Source organism: Lathyrus oleraceus, chromosome 7, assembly GCF_024323335.1.
Source record: "Lathyrus oleraceus cultivar Zhongwan6 chromosome 7, CAAS_Psat_ZW6_1.0, whole genome shotgun sequence".
NCBI lineage: Eukaryota > Viridiplantae > Streptophyta > Magnoliopsida > Fabales > Fabaceae > Lathyrus > Lathyrus oleraceus.
Genome location: NC_066585.1, coordinates 412,457,704 through 412,480,784, shown reverse-complemented (window position 1 = coordinate 412,480,784; position 23,081 = coordinate 412,457,704). Strand labels below are relative to the sequence as shown.

At 36.5% G+C, this 23,081-nt stretch overlaps 1 protein-coding gene across 2 annotated transcripts; it reads left to right on the top strand.

Moving 5' to 3' along the window:
- The first annotated feature begins 1,456 nt into the window (after positions 1-1,456).
- LOC127108420 (secretory carrier-associated membrane protein 1) lies at positions 1,457-22,907 on the top strand. Of its 2 annotated transcripts, XM_051045880.1 has the most exons (13): positions 1,458-1,772; positions 2,740-2,805; positions 5,116-5,217; positions 5,314-5,376; positions 5,818-5,851; positions 5,934-6,056; positions 7,093-7,155; positions 7,239-7,332; positions 21,544-21,589; positions 21,678-21,745; positions 22,154-22,202; positions 22,347-22,412; positions 22,512-22,907. In XM_051045880.1, the coding sequence occupies exons 1-13, from the start codon at positions 1,713-1,715 to the stop codon at positions 22,596-22,598; spliced, it is 921 nt and encodes a 306-aa protein (XP_050901837.1). In that variant the 5' UTR covers positions 1,458-1,712; the 3' UTR covers positions 22,599-22,907. The 2 variants fall into 2 exon arrangements, with proteins under 2 accessions (XP_050901838.1, XP_050901837.1); XM_051045881.1 differs by lacking the exon at positions 5,116-5,217 and having other exon boundaries at positions 1,457-1,772.
- Positions 22,908-23,081: the final 174 nt, after the last annotated feature.

The following is a 23,081-nucleotide window of genomic DNA, read 5'->3' as shown; positions in this document are numbered from 1 at the left end:
CGTTTTCTCTTTAATTCACATAGGATATTTTTTATTTATTTATTATTAATAATTTTTATTTAATATTAATTAAAATTTATATAATTTGTAAATAAAAAATATGACAAACAAACAAAAAGAAAAAAGAGGAGAGAGAGTAGTTTCTTAAAATATGACAAAGCAACACATTTGGATACTGATTTGTTAGATGATAATTCAAGAGGTCAAGGTATACACCTTTCACGCCTTAAGTCATATTATAACAGTTTAAATTTAGATGAGCATTTTACCGAAGATGCTCGAATAATAAAAACTAAGTGTTACATTATGCTTTTAATTGGTTCTTTTTTATTTCCCGAAGGTAGTGATTCTAGTATGCATATTATGTATTTACCTTTAATAAGACATGTAGATAAAATAGGAAGTTACAATTGGGGATCCGCTTGTCTGACCTATCTTTATAGCTCTTTGTGTAAAAACTCATACAAAGACACATCTACCTTTTCTGGATGTGCTGCTTTGCTCCAAGCATGTGGTTGGTCAAGACTACCGTCCATAGCACCCGTCAACAACAACCTTTTCACCTTCCCGTATGCACAAAAGTAAGTTGTTTAAATTGCTATATATTTACTTACTTCTTTAACGATTATTATCTCAAACTAATATTTTTACCTTTTTGGTGCAGATGGTCGGCACGTGGTATGTGTTATAACATATGTTCTAGACACTGTATTACCCAGTATCGCAATCTGTTGGATCACCTTCGACCGACAGACGTAAGGATAATAACCTCATTATTTCGTTATAAATTGTTAACTTCTTCTACCAACTTTATAATCCAAGTTACTTTCACATTTCAGTTCATTTGGCGTCCATACCTAAATTTGGACCATGACTATGAAGTCAACACAGAAGATGCAGCCGTATGGACTGCATGCACACCGATAATAAGATTCACAACTGTGGAGATGCACAACAGTGATTGTGTAAAGTTGCAGTTCAGTATGCTTCAACACATCCCAGATCCCCCAACAAACCTAGGAGAATGACATTTGCGCAAAGTTAACGACCAATGGAACTTCAATCCATGGCAAAGTTTCGCAAGATCTGAGTGTCACAAATGGAAGCATCGCCATGACCATGTCTTAACTGACGCAGTGATGCCAAATGAAGAAAAACCAAGTCGTACTTATATGACTTGGTATAAATCGATTGATTTTCAATTCATCGTCGGGATATATACCTATACGACCCACGCCAACAAACTTACACACCAGACACCTCAATATCTACCCCCAACAACAATGTCAGACCGAATATACACACCCCCTGTCTAAATTTTCCGTTCCACAAACACACAAACATGCCGTCCAAACATGTAAAAAAATTTCCAAAAGTCTCTATCCCTTGGATTATAGATAAATATATCAAATATTTAATATTAAAATAATCTTAATAAAAGTAAAAAAAGTACTTCGAAACGTGAAGCGGTGGTTATAAGAGGGAATGCATGAAGCTTTTCCGTTTCGCTTGAGAGTGTTGTGAGCAGTTTCGGCTAAGGAAGAGACAAAATCGGAAAGCGAAAAACCCGTAGATTCTATCGCCCTTTCTCTCTGTGTGTTTGTGTGCATTGTGTACGGGCACACAAAATCACACACAAAACCACTGTAACAACCGCACTATCTCCGTTTTCTCTTTCATTCCGATTCCGAAGATCCTTTCATTCTCTCAGAATGAGCCGCTACGATCCAAACCCTTTCGAAGAAGAAGAGTCTCATGTCAATCCCTTTGCGGTTAGTTCATTTTTTTTTTGTTTTACTTTACTTCATTTTCTGTTCTTCCTTTTTCACGTTTCCCTATTGCGTAAAGATGTGGATAATCGCTTTTCGGTTTATCTTCGGAGTTGGATTGAATTTTGATAATCCTTTTGGAACGCTCAATATTTCTAAGTGATGAACAAATGTAAGTGTTTGAAAACATGAATTCACAATTTCTTCAGTGACTGCTCTTCAATTGATATACCTAACAATTTGCAACTTTGGTAGCCTGCAAGATTATGATATTAGATGTAAGATATTGAAAAAATCCTTTTATACTTGTGCTGCTGATCTGATGCCAAGGGATCTGATTTTGTTTTCTAGAGACTAAGTATATTGTTGATATCAGTGAGTGGCATTGAATAAGATATGGCTTGAAAATGTGTCTATATAAGTGTGAGACATCCATTATTTTAAAAGCTATTTTTGTATGGTTAAATTAGGGGCAATTATATTTTAAGATAGTATTAGACTCTATCCAAGATCTATTGGACCATCTGCAGTTTGGCCGCTCAAGTCATTCAAGTCATGTTGGATGAGATATGACTTGGAGATACGTCTAAAGCTGAAATGAAACATCCATCACCTTACTGGCCGGATCGGATTTGTAATGCTGAGTTACTCCTAGCTTACGATTTAAGAAGCATGCATGAAAATTAGCATGCGTTTGATGAGTCATTAACAGGAATGGATCTTGTTTTTCCAATTAGACATTTCCTTGATGAATATACAGAGATTGACATCTCACAGAATTCTTATATTTCTCACGTTGGATCATTGAATTCTTGGAAGACGGGTTTCGTGATTATTAAATGACAATTGATAATGTAATTATGCCTTTGTTGATTTGAAACTGCAGATATTTAGTTCTTTTTGGTTTGCTTTCGTATTTGAATATTATTTTAAGGACCAAAATAATAAGCATTTTTGTTGATAATATTAGGATGGGACAGCTAAAGGAAAAGGATCTGGGCAATCAAGTTATGGTGGAGGGGCATTTTACACTACCGTAAGCTTTCCCCTTTCTCTAATTGATACCATCATACATTAATATACAATACTTTGCAGGATATATTTTGACAAAGGAATCAACGATTGTTTTAGCTTTTTGATACACATCCTCTATATTTTGATTGTGCAATTGTGCAAGGGCTTTAACCGTAATAAGTGTTACTAGAATTTGAATTTTAGGTTTTGTAGGATTTCTCCCTTTGTAATAAATCTTTAGATTTATATTTACTTGATATGCTGGGAAGTACTCATTAGTAAGGTTCCACCTAAGGAAAAGGTTTTGTGCAAATTGTCTGAGAGAGGTTTTAGCTTATTATAGTTAATGACACATGCTGGTAGTTGTTGATTTGTGTTATTCAATTGTTGAAGTTGATTGCTTGTTGCTAAGTGTCAAAATGTTAGAAGGATTCTCTCTCTTTTTTGTTTGTGGGTCGAGTCTAATTAAGTTTGCAGCACAAGAACTAATGTATTTTTTTTATATCAATATTAAGTAGGAGTAAGCATGGTAGCAAACAATAACCATTAATACCTATGCAATGCTTAATTAAATATTAACTTGATTGAAGTTTTGACCCCTTTACCTTAGTTCACGGAATTGGTTCCCCCATTTTAAAATCCTCAAATTTTGGTCCTTTTCTCGTATATTTGTACTGAAAAATAGTAATGTGATACGTTGTAAATGATATGATGTACAACTGGTGATGCACAGTCATCCAATTTGACTAATTATTTGTATGTCTTTAATTAAAATTAAAAAGATGAAAAATTTATAAATTTGAAACTGGAGCTTTTAGGGGGTTATCGTGCAATTTCATGGATATTGATCATTCCACACCATTTAGCGTTTTTTAGTTTAAAAATTTGAGGAGGACCAAAATCGGAGGATTTTAAAATGAGGGACCAATTCCGTGAGCGGGTGAAAATAGGGGGACCAGAACCGCGGTTAAGCCTAAATTATTTGGAGTAATTTCTAAAAGGTTGGTTGTAGACTTATACATGGAAGGCAATTTCTAAAAGATTGGTTGTAGACTTATACATGGAAGGCAGTTATGTGCTCCTATATGGGTGCTTTTCGTGGGAGATTATAATAGGAGGAGAGTTCCTGTAGAGAGAAAGTGTGCTATTAGGTTTCACTTGGTTAGCTGTCGTCCCCTACTCTGCTGGGAAAACTAGAATGTGAAACTCTTGAGGTCTCGAGATAAAACTTCATTCTGAATGGTCACAGAGTCGTTCATTTATTCCCTTGAAACTGATGATCGTGGAGGCAGTTTGTAGAAATAATGATGTTTTCCTACCATGGAGTGACACGCCATCCGGTTTCTTTAGAGAATAGGGCTTTTGTAATCAATAAGTTGGGTCTAGATCAGGTTCAGCTGTTTCATCAGAAACATAGTACAACGTGAGGTAGGGTTTACTTATTGAAGGATAGATGGTATACACACAACACATTTGCTTTCAATAAAGCCCATGAAATGAAAGTATATGGATAATAAGAATGGTTCTATTTGTTTGTTAGTTTGATCGAGAGTGTATTGGTGGTGGGGTAGTTGGAAGACACCTGTAAGTCCCTTTCCACAGCCAATTGTTAATTTAATTTAGGAGCTGCATAAGGGTTTTATTAAGGTGGAGAATGGCAAAGATGCACCCTCACTGTGAAGTTTGTACTGGGGGCTAAGTAGTGAAGTACGCCCAGTTTCAATGGAGGGTTTCTTAAGGCATTGTTGGTTTTGTATTGGAGGCAATAAAAGATAAAATTTGGTCAGAACATAATTTTAATGAGTGGAGGCTGAGAGGCAGCTGATGCTCTATTTACACTTGTCTCATAATTTCATCAGTTAATTGCTTGCATAATTTTTTTTATTAAATATATTTTGATTACATAGTAAGTAGAGCTGGACGAGTTTGCTACCAAAATGTCGAGTAGTTAAATTTTGGACTGACAAATTGTTATGCTGCTTTGTGCTTCGTAATGCAAAGAGCCGGTTTGTGGAAATAATTTTTACGATGGTTTCTTTATTTTCTTGGTACTTTTTGTTTCTTTCTTTTATCAGATGTTGATTTGGGAGGTCTAGTGTAAATGTTTGGTTGTGATTCAGACCATTTTTTTCCTGATGATGTGTCAACTTTATAAAGAGAGCAATTATGTTAAATAATACTATAAGGGAGCAGTTAGCAACTATAATTATCTGGTGTCCCTTTTTTCTCTTCTCTTTTGGTCTCATTTCCTAAAACTTTGTTTCTTTTCAAACATGAAACATAAAGAAAAAAATTATTTATAAATTTACTATGTAATTGTTTGAACTTGAAGAACCCTGGAAGTGTTCCTTCTGTGACCTCAAGGCTTTCACCCCTTCCTCCCGAGCCTTATGATCGTGGGGCAACTATCGACATCCCTCTCGATAGCTCAAAGGTAGCCTGGGTGTGAAAATGTTGAACTATAATAATATCAAATCTCTCTGTCTCAATGCTGTTATTGCCCCAAGACTTAATATGTTCTTATTTTTAGGATGTCAAAGCAAAGGAGAAGGAACTTCAAGCTAGAGAGTCTGAATTGAAAAGAAGGGAACAGGTGATACATCCTGATATACTACTTGATTTTTGTTGTTGTTGATACTGATGATATATTTTCAGAACACAAGTAGTACACATGCAAGTTAGCAACTTGGTTAGTCATATTCAATATAATTTTTACTGGTTTATATAGGCGCTGATAAATTATTGCTGTTGATTAATATTAATGACGTAACTGGTAACATGTGGAGTTTATGTTAATTCTTTGATGCATGGCCACTAGCCACTTGTTCTTCTATTAAATGTATTAGCATTTGTATATTGATAAACCTTCTATTGAGTATTTAGTTCTGTATACAAACTATCTTTACCTCTACCTTTCATATTAGGATTTTAATACCACACCTACTTACTTTGACCTACTATAAAAGTTTATTTGGCCATAGGAATATACTATCATTAGTGCTAGGAAATTGATGTATCTCATGATATGTTGTAGGAACTAAAAAGAAGAGAGGACGCCATATCCCGAGGTAATTTTAGTTCATCTATTCACAAAGAAACCACCAAAAACAATTTCTTTATTTTGGTGTTTTACAATTTCTTTTTTTGCAGCTGGTATTGTAATAGAGGAAAAAAATTGGCCACCTTTTTTCCCCATCATTCATCATGACATTGGAAATGAAATACCAATACATCTTCAAAGGATGCAGTATGTTGCATTTACAACATGGTTAGGTATGTTGAACTCCAGAACTGTTGTCTAGAATGTTTCAGGTCATAACTATCTACTTTCTTGCTGATGATTATTATTATTAAAACAATCAAACCTTATCCTACTAAGTGTAGTCTACTACATGGATCAAACTATGCCGTAAAGTTTTATCAAATACCATGCTTCTAGTTCTATCCAACTCATTAATCTCGAGATATTTCTTAATAGTTTTTTTTATAAGTACGATTGACATTTAGACATACTATGGCTAATGCTAGGGTGGATCAATCCACCATGTGGTCCATCATGGACCATGGCCTCTTGGAATTAAAAATATATTGTTATAAAGTCCTTCAATTTTCAAATTTACAATTTTCCCCACAAGAAATCCTAATTGTATCTTTCTTCCCCCATCCGCCCTCTCCCCTTTATGTTTCACTGTGTTTTACGAAGTCATTTTCACCATAGATGAGAACAACGGAAGTCCAGTTCTTAGCCCACCATCTGCATTGTTGGAGAATGTATCGTCAACAAAGTTTAGTAAAAAAAATTGAGAAGGAAAGGAGGAACGAGTTTTATTTTAGTAGATATTTTATCTGCGAAATGCATTATTTCTGTGTGTGGCCACGGATAATGTTTTTTATTTTATTTTCCTTTAGGTGGGGAGGTTTGATCTTCCTTTTTCCCCTTACAACCCATTCAAAGTACCCCGCCTCCATTTCACTAGAAGTGTATTATACATATTTTTATAACAATCGTCATTGTATTCTAAACACTTTAGATTATCTTGGATAATATTTTAGGAAGGATTTCTATATTTTTATTTTATTCTATTTCATGATTTGTTTCCTAATATAATTAGAATTGAACTTAGTAATTGTAAAAATCAGTGTTAGTATAGTATCACATCAAATAAATATCAATTGAGATCATTCATTACGTCATGCTCTCTTTCCCCACCACTATCTAAATCACTAATTTCAACAGCATAATTTTTCTTATTATCATTGACTATTGTTGTATTGTATCTTAGTTTTACAACTTTGTAATAATCTGCAGGTTTGGTTCTGTGTCTTTTGTGGAATATAGTGGCAGTTACCACTGCTTGGATCAAAGGAGAAGGTTTGTCTTTCAACGGAAAATTGGACCATCAATCTGGTTAGGTCATCATGCTTCATTTACAAGAGTTTTTTCTTGCCGTGCAGGTCCAACCATCTGGTTTCTTGCTATCATATATTTTATTTCTGGTGCTCCAGGTTCCTATGTAATGTGGTATCGCCCACTTTATCGTGCTATGAGGTAGTGTTCAATCTGATTTAGTATTTTTATTTTAGTTTTGCTTTGAGATATTCATTCAAGATTTTTTCAGCCTACTTGTTTAGCTTTAAAAGAAAATGTAAAAATTGATATATATATATATATATATATATATATATATATATATATATATATATATATATATTTTATTTTAGTTTTGCTTTGAGATATTCATTCAAGATTTTTTCAGCCTACTTGTTTAGCTTTAAAAGAAAATGTAAAAATTGATATATATATATATATATATATATATATATATATATATATATATATATATATATATATATATATAGTATCCTCTAGCTAAGCTTCAGTCAATTATGAAACACGATACATTACTGTAAAAGTAGTTTCTATACCTGGATGATATGCGGGAAGAATGCGAGCCTTCTAAGGCAACTGTAATTGTAAATATTGAAAAGCCAGTCGGTACAAAATTACCTTGATCTGATCTTTTGTGGGAGGGAACACCAAAAGAAGAGGGGAAAAAAGAAAAGGGTTGGCAGAGTGGGTGATTTTTATTGATGGTTAACCTTCTACCAATTTGTGAATAAATGATGCATAAATGAATTTTTAGAAATATTTATATTGTGAATATAACCCCTCTATTATCTAGGTTGGATTCTAGTATTTTAACGAAGAGATAAATCTTAAGTTAATAGGTTTATTTAATTGATCTCATACTAATAAAATAAAACAACTATAAATGTTACTTAGGGTCTACTATTTACAACACTCCCCTTCAAGTTGGTGAATGGATATCTATTATTTCAAGATTGTAACTAAGTCTGGTTGAATATTTCAAGATTGCAACTAAGTCTGGTTGAATGGTTCTGTTAGTATATCCTTTGTTAACACATCTGTTAGCTGATGCCCAGATGGTAGGAAGGGTTGTTCATGGAATATGGGTACGACAGAAAACCAAACTGAATTGAACCATAATAAAAAATTTAAAGAATTGAATTGAGCCGTTTTAGTTACTCCTGAACCAAATTGAGCCAAAGTATTGGTTTGGTATACCGGTTCTTAATTTCAAACCGAAATGTTTGTAGTATTTTTTTAATCAAATTGTTGTACTTTTGAATTTTTGTTATGATTCAATTCGGTTTGGATTAGTTTCTCGGCTGAACTGTACCATACAACAACAACCAAGTATTATCCCACTTAATGGGGTTGGCTACATGGATCACGTTTAGCCATAATGTTCTACAAAATACTATGTTTTTATCCAATTCGATAAACTTGATTTTTTTCATAATAGTTTATGTTATAGTTTTTCTAGGTCTTCCTCTACTTCTAGTTATTTGACTCGTCTCCGTCTGATCTATTCTCCTTACAATAAAATCTAAAGTTGTTCTATCTACATGTCCAAACCACTTAAGTTTATTTTTCACCATCTTTTGTATTATAGGTGCTATTCTAACACTCTCTCATATTGTCATTTCAAATTTATCTCGTCTACTCATACTACACATCTAACACAACTTCCTCATCTGCTACACTTATTTTCTTCTGGTGTTGATTCTTATGATTAAAGTAGGGTTTGAGATGTGAATAACAAGTACATCCAAACTCCTTAAGGAATTTGTAGGCAAAGTTTTTTTTTGAGAGCACGAAGAAGGGAGACTTCATGTCTAAAAATGATCTAGGCATTCTATTAATTAGAAAGGTTGAAGTTAAGCAAAGCATATTCCCAGAATTTTAGAGGTATATCGGTCTGCGCAAGAAGTGTTAGGCCTGTTTCAACCACATGCCTGGGCTTGCGCTTTACTAAGCCATTCTGGTGATGTGTGAGAGCATGTAAGTCTATGAGCAATGCTTTTAGTGTGAAGCAAAGAGGTGAGAGCTTGAAATTCTCCACCCATATCTATTTGCACTGCTTTTGCTTTTATTCTAGTACTGATTTGTACTTCTACAAGTGGTGAAGTGGGTGAAGGTGAGTAACACATCAGACTTAAATTTGAAAGGGTAAAAGCATGTGTGCTTTGTGCAAGCATCAACACAAGCAAGAAGATATTTATATCTTGAGGTAGAGATCATGGGAGCTAGTCCCATACATCATCATACAATAAATCAAAATGAGTCTGCTAAACTGAGTGAGATAAAGTGCTAGGCAGTCTATGAACTTATGAGGGATATGAATATTGCATATAGTTAGAGTAACTTTTAAAGCTTTACTTTGTGGATGACCAAGTCTGTTGTGCCAAACAATGTACAAAGTAGGTTCAATAGCATTATTTTTAGCCAGAGTGTTGAGAGAGGGAGATGTTGTAGTGTTGAAGAAACCACCAAAGGTGCAGAGACCATATGAGCCTAGAGGGCCTTGCAAGAGAACTTCAGATTGAGCCTGGGACTTTACCAAACACTTGTCAACATGGAAATCAAAAAAGACATCATTATCCTTAGCAAATTTGTTAATAAATATGAGATTCTTTGTGATATCAGAATTAGTAATAGATTTTTAAGTTTCAGTTGTGTGTGTGCTTTGTGAGTTGAATGAAAGTTTGTGGAGCCAATAGAAGTTATGGGCAAACCTTAACCATTGCCAAGTAAAACTTGACCTAAACTTGATAGAATTACTCCATCATGAAAGAAGTTTGAATTATTGGTAACACGATGTCTTGCACCTTAATATGGATACTGTTGAAATACAAGAGACTAAGAGACATTTGAATAAACCGTGTGTTTTGAAAAGCACTACGTAGACTTTATTATATATAGAGATATTATAACTAATTACATGATATAGTCGATGTGGGACTATTCGATATACAAATATTCTTAATACTATATTTACAAATATCAACACTCCCCTTCAAGCTTGAGCATATAAGTCAAATGCACCAAGCTTGTTACATATATAATTAGTTCTGGGACTTCGCAGAGATTTTGTAAACACATCTGCCAATTGATCATTAGAGTTGACAAAGTTTGTGACGATGTCACCTGATTCAATTTTCTCTCTGATAAAGTGACAGTCTATCTCAATATGTTTGGTCCTCTCATGGAAGACTGGATTTGAAGCAATGTGCAATGCGGCTTGATTATCACAAATAAGTGTCATTGGTCTTGCTTCTTCAATTTGAAGTTCCTTGAGCAACTGTTTTAACCAAATAAGTTCACATGTTACCATGGCCATGACCCTGTACTCTGCCTCGACGCTTGATCTTGCAACTACGTTTTGTTTCTTACTTTTCCAGGATATAAGGTTTCCTCCAACAAGTACACAATACCCAGAGGTGGATCGTCTATCAATGGGTGACCCTGCCCAATCAGCATCGGAGTATCCAACTATCTGAGTATTTCCTTTGTTTTCATACACTAGACCTTTTCCTGGAGCACATTTGATGTATCTCAGAATCCGGATAACAGCATCCATGTGTTCCTGACAAGGGGAGTTTAAGAACTGACTTACGACACTAACTGCAAAAGAAATGTCTGGACGAGTGACTGTGAGATAATTCAACTTTCTAACCAATCTTCTATACCTTCCTGAGTCAGATAAAGGCTCCCCCTGATTGGGTAGTAGTTTGACACTTGGATCCATAGGAGTATCAGCTGGTTTAGCATTCAACAAACCTGTTTCTTCCAAAATATCCATAGCATATTTCCGCTGAGAAATCACCAAACCATCTTTAGATTGAGCTACCTCAATACCCAAGAAATAGCGAAGTTTACTAAGATCTTTTGTCTGAAATTGATTCGAGAGATGTTGCTTTAACTGGAATATACCCTGCTGATCACTACCAGTTATGACAATATCATCTACATACACAATAAGATAAATACACCCTTGGGCTGAGTGACGATAAAAAACAGAATGATCAGCTTCACTACGGATCATATCAAACTGTTGTACTACAGTGCTGAATCTGCCGAACCAAGCTCTCGGAGATTGCTTAAGACCATAAAGAGACCTGTGTAACCTACACACCATATTCGATGACTCCCCCTGAGCAACAAATCCAGGTGGTTGCTCCATATATACTTCCTCTTCAAGATCACCATGTAAAAAAGCATTTTTGATGTCAAGTTGATGAAGAGGCCAATCTCGAATGGCTGCAATGGCTAGAAGAAGTCTAACAGATGCCATCTTGGCTACAGGCGAGAAGGTATCACTATAATCCAATCCAAAAATCTGAGTGTATCCTTTGGCTACCAAATGAGCTTTAAATCGATCAATCTTACCATCTGGACCAACCTTCACTGTATAAAGCCAACGACAACCTACTAAAGATTTCCCATGGGGTAGAGGAACCAGTTCCCAGGCACCACTACTTTGAAGAGCACACATTTCATCAATCATTGCTTGCCTCCACTCAGGGTGAGATAATGTTTCACCTGGAGTTTAGGAATAGAAACAGAAGACAAAGAAGACAAACAAGTATACTGCAAAGGGGAAAGACGATGATAACATAAATCAATATAATGTGGAGAAGGATTTCGTGTTTGACGTATACCTTTTCGAAGGGCAATCGGAAGATCGGACTCAGGTTGCAGGATCAGATCCGGTGATGACGGAGGCGTCGGAGGAGAGTTTTCAATGACCTCAGGGACAGGTATGACTTCAGGGACAGGGACGACAGGCTTTGGGTGACAACGCTGATATGTTTGAAGTGGTCGAGAAGTGGGCGGGTCAGGAGCCCTAGACTGATGGGGGATAATGGTAGGCGGGACATTAATAACTGCTGGAAAAGGTGTGGGAGTACTTTCTTGAATGAGTTCTGGAGTTACGTGACTGGACTCGAAATATGGAACCGACTCGAAGAAGGTAACATCGGCCGATACTAGGTATCGTTGTAAAGTATGTGAATAACAACGATAACCTTTTTGGGATCGATGATAACCAAGAAAGACACACTTTAGTGATCGAGCTGAGAGTTTATCAAGACCAGGAGAGAGATTGTGTACAAAACATGTGGACCCGAAGACTCGAGGAGGAATTGGGTGAAGTGGAGAATTGGGAAAAAGGATTGAACGAGAGATTTTATTGTTAAGGACAGATGAGGGCATGCGATTTATAAGGTAACATGCCGTTAGCACAGCATCCCCCCAAACCGAAGTGGAACATTACCATGGAGAAGTAGGGTTCGAGTGGTTTCTACAAGATGCCGATTTTTGCGTTCGGCTACCCCGTTTTGTTGAGGTGTGTGAGGGCAAGATGTTTGGTGGAGAATACCATTGCGTGACATAAAATTCTGAAATTGTTGGGATAAATATTCACGGGCATTGTCACTTCTTAAGGTACGGATAGACACACCGAATTGAGTTCTTATTTCTTGATAGAATTGTTCAAAAATAGAAAATAATTCAGACCTATTCTTCATTAAAAATAACCATGTGCAACGTGAAAAATCATCAATAAAGGTTACAAAATACCTAGACTCAAGAGTAGAGACAGTACGCGAGGGACCCCAAACATCGGTGTGAACTAAAGCAAAAGGGGACGAAGCTCGTTTATTGACTCGATTGGGAATCTGACCACGAGTGTGTTTCCCTAGCTGACACGACTCACAATGTAAATTAGATACCTTCGATAAATTTGGCACCAACTTATGTAGTTTGGAAAGACTGGGATGACCTAACTGAGCATGGATAGTGAGTGGAGAATCTTTGGCTGAGCATGTCTGAGATGACACTGAGAGGTAATAAAGGCCTTGAGACTCACATCCGACACCAATCGTCCGTCCCGAACTCCGATCCTGCAGGGTAACATTATTGTTAGTGAAGGTGACACTACAATCAAGAGAACGAGTTAAACGACTGACTGAAAGTAAATTAAATGGACAATTAGGTACATAGAGGACAGAAGTAACCGAGAGAGAAGGTAGAATTTGAACAACACCAATCCCTTCAAATCGGGTTTGAGAACCATTGGCAGAAGTTATAGTAGGTAAGAAACCGAATGTAGAAAGGGAAGAGAATTTTTTTTTATTACCGGTAACATGATCAGACGCACCAGAATCAAGGACCCAAGATCCAAGAGAAGATGATTGAGAGAGACAAGCAGATGAATTACCAGTGTGTGCTACCGAAGCAGTAGAATCTAAGTTCTGATAATTCTGATACCACCTGAGGAAATCATCGTAGTTTGGCGTAAAATTATGAGGAGTAGCCATGAGTATCGGATCTGAAACAATTGCCCTATGGAGAGTGGAGCGGTGGGAAAATTGTCGGGATCGACCGTCGGAGGTGTTGTCACGTGCGGAGCAATGAAAAGTGGGGAGCGGCTGGATCGGAAGAGGTGCTTTTGCTGGTTGGTTACCGGAGAATTTTGAAAAGTGAGAGGCACACCGGAGTGATGACACGGTTTGCAAAAAAAAAAAAAAAATTCACCGGAAGACAGTGGGTCAACCGGGTAAAGCACGGCGAAGAAGGAATTGCCTCTTAGCAGGCTCTAGATACCATGTTGAAATACAAGAGACTAAGAGACATTTGAATAAACCGTGTGTTTTGAAAAGCACTACGGAGACTTTATTATATATAGAGAGATTATAACTAATTACATGATATAGTCGATGTGGGACTATTCGATATACAAATATTCTTAATACTATATTTACAATTATCAACAGATACCATTACTTAGTAGAAGGACTGAGCTTGGCTTGAGTATCACTGCTAGTGCCTGTCAGATAAGCCTGAGGTTGAGGTTGTCTTGCTTGAGGAATTTGAGCTAACTTAGGTGTAAGAATATGTGATGTTCAATTAGCTGAGAGTTGCCACTGATTTGTATTAGGTATCCACTAATTTTGATTTGAGGTCCATTGATTTTGATTATTAGTCCACTGATTCCATCTTGGTGATAGAGCTTCATTCCATGTCTGAGAATTATTCTAAGATGCAGGTGCAAGCATCATCAGTATCATGCATGAGTGTCTGTGATAATAGATACTGGAATCCTGCCCTGGCTTAGAGCAGATATGATGTGGCTTTACCTGCAAAACGACCTCCTTTACCACGATTAAAGGAACGACCACCACGATAGGCTCGACTACCACTTGTTGAGAATTGAGATCCATTTCACTGTTGAAACTGTGATGGAAGTGTTGAATTGGATTGAGGTATGATCTCAGGTGTAGAGACATTAACCGTTCCTTGAGTAATGTTAACTCAGAGGTTTAGTTAAAATGATTTTCTTTACATTTAGAGTTAGTTACACGTCTCTATTTTTGAGACTGACTATCTGTAATACTCTATTAGTTGGTTTGGTTTGGGTTTGACCAGGAAATTACGGGCTAGACAATGTATTGAAATTTGAACGAGTATGGGAATGAGTTAGTCAAACTTGGTCAAATCCAACCTGTGTACATCCTTGCAATTGTCTGAACATAACCTTTTGCCACTAGACTTGTCATTTAATGATCAGGGGTGCCATATGATTTGTGCTTTGCATTATAGATCCACTGCATCCAAATTGCTTCTTGTCTCCCTACCTCTCAACAATTTTTCAAGTACCATTTTTCTCAAGAGATTTGATTTCATCGATCATAGCTCGAGCCCAGTTTTTACATTTCAATGCTTCTTCAGTAGATCATTGCTTGAGTCTAATTTTTACATATCAATGCTTCTTCAACAAATGATTGGAGTCTCACATAATCAATAACTGCAATAAAACTCTGATATTGCGTGAAAAGATGTTTATATTAGAAATAGTATTTCTTCCTGCACCTTATGGCATAATAGGCTGGGCCATCCCAATCATGAAGCCTTGAAAGCTATTCTTCAGCTTTACAACACTTCTGTTCCCCACAAGTCCATGCTAGATTTTTGTAGACCATGTTGTTTGGACAAAATCCACATATTACTTAGCACACCATCACACACTACATACAGAGTCATTTGACTTGTTATTTGCTGATGTACTGGGACTTGCCGTTATGATTTCTACTTGTGGTTATAAATACTTATTGATTTGTGTTGATGCTTATTCTAAATATACTTGGGTATTTCCTATATAGCTTAAATCTGATGTGCACACCTTCACACACTTTATCACAACAATTGAAATTCGATTTTCCATTGAAGTTCAATTTTCCACTAAGGTCAAGGCAGTTCAAACAGATAGCGGAGGAGAGTTTCAAGCTCTCACATCCCTGTTTAGCACAAAAGGAATTGCTTATAATAGGTTAACTTGCCGTCACACACACATCACCAAAATGGTTTTGTGGAAAGGAAGCTAAGCATGTGGTAGAAACATGCCTAACTTTGCTTGCTGAAGGAAACATTCCCTTGAAATTTTGGGACCATGCGTGCCTCACTGCCACTTATTTGATAAAGAGGATGCCAACCCCTCTATTGGGCATGCAATCTTCCTACTATATGCTCTATCACCCAATTCCTGACTATAAATTCCTCTAGGCCTTTGGTTGTGCTTGTCCTTATTCACCTCACAAGTTTAACTTTCACTCTATGAGTGCATCTTCCTAGGTACTCATCAATCCACAAAGGTTACAAATGTCTAGCTTCCAATGAAAGAATCTTATATCTCAAAAGATGTTGTTTTTCATGAATCTAAATTTCCCTATCCTCACCTATTTTCCACTTAGCCCTCTCCTTCCACACCCAATACTAACACATCCTCAATTTTGCCCATGGTGTCTCTCATACCTCATACTCCTGTATCCTCTTCACCTATCCTATTGTCTCACCTTCATTATCATCCACTAGCACACCTCATACTACCTCACCTACCAATTTATCACCTCAAAATGAATCACCTCCATCATCTCCAATCACCTCTCGTTATGCCTCACCTTCACATGATTCCTCTACTAATTCCCTGCCAGAACCACAAAATTCCTCTACTAATTCTTTGCCCGAACTAGTAACTTTCTTTCCTCCTCATCCCAAATTTCCTCTTTTTCACCAATATTCTCACTTGTACCTTCTTCTTCTTCTTCTCATAACCTTTCCTTTCTACACCCTCAAAACACTCATGCTATGGCCACAAGAAGGAAATGTGGCATAGTCCAACCTAGACTGCATCCAACGCTCCTTCTCACTGAACTTGAATCATCATCTTACAAAGTGGCTCTCAAGGACCCTAAGTGGCTGGCAACCATGAATGATGAATATTTAGCATTAATAAGGAATCAAACCCGAACTCTTACTCATCTACCACCCAATAGGCATGCAATTTGGTGTAAATGGGTGTTTAGGATTAAGCAAAATTCTGATATAACTGTCAATAAGTACAAAGCTAGGTTGGTGGCAAGGGGTTTCCACCAACATGATCGACTTTAGTGAGACTTTTTTCCCAGTGGTTAAACCTGTGACTGTCAGAGTTGTTCTAATCATTGCCATCTCTAAAGGTTGACACATCACTCGGCTTGATATAAATAATGCCTTCCTCAATGGCATTTTGGAAGAGGAAATCTATATGCAGCAGTCCCCTGGGCTAGAAAGTGCTGGCACAACTACGGTATTCAAATTAGACAAGATCCTCTATGGGCTAAAGCAGGCACCCATGGCCTGCTTTGAGAGATTAAATCAGGCTCTCAAAGGTTTTGGATTTGTGTCCAGTAGGTGTGACCTTTCTCTCTTCACTCTTGTTACTCCTACATACACCATCTTCATGCTAGTGTATGTAGATGACATTATTGTCACTGGAAATTCCTCCACTCACATTCAGCAAATCATCAACAAACTCAACTCTCTATTTGCTCTCAAGCAGCTTGGTAGTCTTGGGAATTTGATAGAAATGGGGCTGGGCCTGTTAACAGGGAAAAGGATGTATTTATTAGAGATGTATATAGAATAATACTTGATATATGTTCTATTCTATACAGTAACAAACTAGCTTAGCTGGCAATTAGTTTGTTACGTGCGCCTTATATATACCTATTGTACTATCAATATTCAAGGAATACAAACAAAATTCTTTCATCTTTTTTTTCTTTCCTTTATTCTAACATGGTATCTAGAGCTCTTTTCTCGATCTAGCGCTTCGATGACGTCTCCGTTCAATTCTGAGGGTGTGTTTCCCTCGTCTCACGTCAAACTCTCACATCTCATCTCAGTTAAACTGGATGATAAGAATTTCAAACAATGGAAACAACAAATAGATGGCGTAATTCGCGGCCGCAAACTTCAGTGCTTTGTTACGACGCCTCTTGTTCCTTCGCGCCTTCTTCTCGGTGCCGATCCCGTTGTCGGTGGTGAGAATCCAACGTTTCTTGACTGGGAGCAACAAGATGCGCTCATCTACACCTGGCTTCTCTCTACGATCTCTGATTCTCTTCTTCCGAAACTCGTCGATTGCACGTATTCATGGCAAGTGGTCTGAAGTTCACCGTTACTTCAACACCCTGCTCACCACCAAGGCGAGACAACTCCGATCTGAGTTACAAAGTTTGACGAAAGGATCGCGCACGATTGCTGAGTTTATTGTCCGTGTTCGCGAAATCAGTGAATCTTTGGTTTCGATTGGAGATCTGATTCCTCTTCGTAACCTAATTGAAGTTGTTCTCGATGCTCTCCCCGAGGAATATGATCCAATTGTTGCTGCAATGAACAGTAAAGAGGATTTGTATTCGCTGGATGAACTCGAATCAAGTCTAATTGCACATGAATCGAGACTTGAGAAGAATCGCAAAGCTCTACTCACTGAACCTGTGTCCGTGAATCTTACACAAGCTCCGCCGTCATTTGCACCGCTCTCGACTGAGTTCTCAAGTGCTGATTCGAACCCTAATTTTCCTGTTGGAACAAGTCTTGTGACTGTAAACGCTGAAAATCATGGTTATGGTTCACGCGGTGGTCGATCTGGTCGGGGTGGTGACCGTTTTGGTCGTGGCGGTGGCTGCTTTGGGAAGGTTTCATGTCAGATTTGCCATAAGTCTGGACATGATGCTTCTGTATGCTATCACAGATAAACAACTACCAAAATTGCATCACCTCAATATGATTTTGGGACATATATTTGAAAGAGAAGAGTTCAAGCGACTTCAAGTAAATGGCGATTTTTCCTTTATGTGACACTATTTTGTGTGGGGTGTCGACACATGTGAATTCATGGATGATGCACTGTTTAATGGTAAAGCTGGAAAAATTATAATTGACATATTCTTTACCATTGTCAGAGCATATTCTTTTAAAACCTTTCTCAAATTGTGTTTGCACCATATTGTAAAATTGAATAAACAATTTGGTATTTCTAATTTATTATTCATAAAAAAAATCGATGTTACTCAAGAACAATCAATAATAGAAGAGACAAACCATCTCGCACCAAAAACGTTAGAAACATGGGCAAATGTTAGAAACAGGGGCGTGTCCCCAACCACCAGAATGAATAAAAATATTTCTATATTTTTAGTAAGACTCGAATGAAAAGTAATTTAGTTATGTTTAGAAAATTGACTTATGTCACATTTAAGAAACTCAACCGATTATTTTGAAAATGGAGATGGAAACATATACTGCATTAATGAAAAAAGAGTGACCAATGAAGGTGTGAAAAACACAAGAAAGGGGAGTTTGAATTGGATTTTACAAAACAAAAGCTTTTTAACAACTCAAGAACAAACACAAGATTTTTATCCTGTTCTGCTTGAAACTCAAAGCTACTCCAGTCCACCCGCCAATGTGGTTTTGCCTTATACACAAGGATTTAATCCACTATAATCAAATGATTATAATAATCACAAAGAATAACCTTCTTTGTCTTCTCAAGGATCCGACTATACCCTAGTCTCCTTAAGGACTCAGAAGGAATAAGCTTATTTGTCTTCTCAAGGATCCGACTATACTCAGTCCCCTTAAGGAATCAAACAAACAGTTTGAAAAATATTTTGTGTGTTACAAATTGCTTCTATATAAACAAATTTTACACAAATGATAAACAAATACTTAAAGAAGAACTGTGTACAAAAAATTGATAGCTTTTCACAAGGAAACAAACTTGTCAAGTTGTTGCAGCACAACGTTTTCTTCAAGTCTCAAAGTCTCACTTATATAGTACAAGAAAAGAGATCGGTGGATGGCAAAATGAGAAAGTCAAATAGAGCGGTTGTCCACTGTTGGATGGTGAAAGGAGTGATACTGCGTATTGTCCTTTGTCCACAGATTCAGTGACATGTGTGATGTAGAGTACTGTCCTTGCCCACGATATCAGGTAGTGGGAAGGATATTTGATTTGTACTATGTACTATTTGATCACGTCTCCATTTGATCTTATCTTTAAGTTCATTGGTTTCTGATGAAAGTTGATGAAACATGAAATGAAGGACCATAAAGCTGGATTCAGAAACTTCAGAACCTTTGGTCAGAACCTTGACAGCGTCAGTAGTCTGCCTTATCTTCAGAATCTTCAGAGTCTACAGTCAGAACCTTGATAACCTCAATGTCTGGTTTGAGGTCTTCAGAATCTTTAGCTAAGTAACATAACTTCAGAAGCTTAGTGATCAGAGTCACGTGCAGAAGCACGGACTGAGAGAACGTTGCAGCAGAAGCTGAAAGATCATTGCAGCAACAACTTTGAACATCTTCCAGAACTTCTTATGACTGGCGCAGAAGCGGAATCAGAACTCATCGTTCAGAAACTGATGACGTAGCACGACATATACTCAGAATCAGAACTGACTATTAAAGCTACACAATAACAAACCATTTGGGTATCAAAATTGTTCTCACAAATACAACATTGTTATCATCAAAACTCAAGGTATAGATGCAGAACCAAATCTTATTCTAACAACCAAGACGTGTTGTTGAAACCATATTTGGGAGGTAGGAGCAGACCGACTCAGATTGAAGTTTAGAAGACAACACATTTTTATCAAATCATACATCAGAGAGATAGTATAACCCTCCATGTTCCTTAGAAACTCCAATCGTCTTTCCCGTTTCAAGATCCTGAAAAGTACAATGAAAATTAAAAAAATATAACTACACAATTATTATCCTCTATAAGCTTACAAATAGAGATAAGGTTGTGCTATAGAAGAAGAACGCGAAACACATTTATTAATTTAAAAGATTGAAGATCAATGTCTACATAACCATCAACTCGAGTATGAGAACTATATGAGAACTATCTGCAACAACAATATACGCAATGCAGGAAGGAGAAATACTCTTCAAAAAATTTTGAGAGACAAATGTCATGTGATGAGGGACTCCAGAATCAAAGATCCAAGCATTCTTAGAGCAAGTATCATCAACTTTAAAGCCATAAATTACAATAGATTAATTTTCAGCCATATTGCTGGTTACTGGATAAGTGTCTTCTCAAGATAACAACAGTTTTTTTTTTCCAGCAAGTAGTAGCAAAGAGATCTGCAAGCCCCGTTCCAAATTTTTTTAGAAAAAAAAAGAATGAACAGTACTTGCGTGTGAACAATGCACATGAAATAGATAGTATCCTCGAGATGAACAATGCGTGTGGAATGAACAGTTCATTCAAAATGAACGGTGCACGCTGGATGAACAATGTTTGCACTGAACAATCTTTCTGATAAATAGTGTTTCTGGATTTCAATGAGTCCGCAATGAAGGCAGGCAAACAAAATAAACCGCAATTAAGGTGTAAAAAATCAAAGATCCAAGCATTCTTGGAGCCAATATCGACAACTTTAAAGGCATAAATTATAGTAGATTTATTTTTCCGCCATATTGGTCCATAATGAAAAAATGTCTTCTGAAGAGAAAAAGAAATTCAGCAAATAGTATCAAAGAGACCTGCAAACTCCGTTCCAATTTTTTTAATGAAAAAAATGAATGTGCCGGCGCGTGAAGTGTGCATGCGAAATGGATAGTATCTTTGAGATTAACAGTGTGTGAGGCATGAACAGAGCACACTGGATAATTAATGTTTGCACTGAACAGTCTTTCTGGTAAATAGTGTTTCTGGATTTCGAAGAGTCCGCAATGAAGGCAAACAAACAAAATAATCTGCAATTAAGGAGGAAAAAAATAAACCCCAATGATGATGGTAGGAGATTAAGTCAAAGCAAAACCTCTAAAATAGGAAGCTCGCGATACCGTGTAAAAAAAGTATTTCAATATATTTCAAAGGTGTAATTTTCAATACTAAAATTAACTTATTTAAGCAAAGATAAATCTAAACCTAATTGACTTACTTAATAGACTTCATACTAATACTACTAATAAAATAACTTTTATTGTCTTAATATTTACAATACATATTGTTGTTTCTCTTTATAAATTGTGTACCATCTCTCTTTACAGGACAGACAGTGCTCTGAAGTTTGGCTGGTTTTTTGTCTCTTACATGGCAAGTTTATATATTTTTTCACTCTACTGATTTATTCTACACTTATACTGTGAAGTGCTCATCTTCTTTTTCCGATTTATACAAGCAGTTGCACATTGGCTTTTGCATTTTTGCTGCAGTTGCTCCACCCATTATCTTTAAAGGAAAATCTCTCACGTGAGTTCCTTCTAATATTGCATTTTATGTTTCTATCTTGGAAACTGATATTAATTTGTGACTAATCTTTAACTGATTTGATCTACTGGAGGCAAGGAAAACACTAAGGGTTGCTGAAGGATTTTGTGATTGAACTTATGATTCTCGACCGGGGAATGGATAAACTATTAACCAAAAGGGCATAAGTTGGAAATAATTTCCTGTGCATAATTTCCATGTACTAAAACATAATAATAACTTCCTGATAACAATCAGTTTAATGTATTGCTGTGTTAGGTTTGTTTGTATGTTTTCCATGATTTTGACGTAACTTAGCAATATGATAAAAAAAGTCTTTTATTTTATTTTTGTTATTTCTATTTCTGCTCAAACTAATGGCTGTAATATATACTGTTACAATATAAACAGAGGTATTTTGGCTGCGATTGATGTGATAGGCGGCAGTGCACTGGTTGGGGTATGTTCCAATTATGTATTTCTTAACTTCTATAGTTCCCAAGTTTCATGGATAATTCAATATTTGTATATTGTTCCAGATAGGTATATTTTGAAGTTATGATTTCACGTTGAAATGATGTTTGATACTTGTGCTGAATTGCAGGTATTCTACTTTATTGGGTTTGGATTTTTCTGTCTTGAATCACTGATGAGTGTCTGGGTTTTTCAGGTTCTTATAATCTCAGCACTGTAACAGCAGTAACTTGGTATTCTTTTGAATCTTCTTTGTGGCATTTTGTTTGACTTTTGATTTTATATTTGTTTGCAGCAAGTATTGATGTACTTCCGTGGAAGTGGCAAGGCTGCAGAGCTGAAGCGAGAAGCAGCCAGAGGAACGATGATGGCGGCTCTATGACTTGGCATTACCAATGTTTTCACCAGTGTTAAACCCAAAAGATTTATTTTCTCAGTTACCAGTTCCTTGCACCTTGTGCGTCTTTCTTAATACTTGAACGTTTTTTTTTTCCTTTCTGGCTGTTGGGCTAGGGCTGAGTTAAACCACATAACTAAAGAAAGAACTCACAGCTGTTGTGCATATATAGAGAACATTGTTTGAGATTGCTCTCTTGACACATGACTAGTCCCATAGAATATTGTTTATATTTTTTTAACAAATGGTTCACCAACTAAGTTTGATTCGACTCCCAATCAGGTTAAGGTACTACGCGTAACTCTTTTTTATTCATATGCTTTCGGGGTAAATGGTATTACAATATGCATCATCTTCATCTGACTGTTCATCAATTTGTTGTTCTTCAGTTTGGAGGGATTTTGATTTCGAAGCTTCTTTGCTTTTGATCTTTAGAACAACAAATTTGTTTTTCTTTGAAAGTTCATC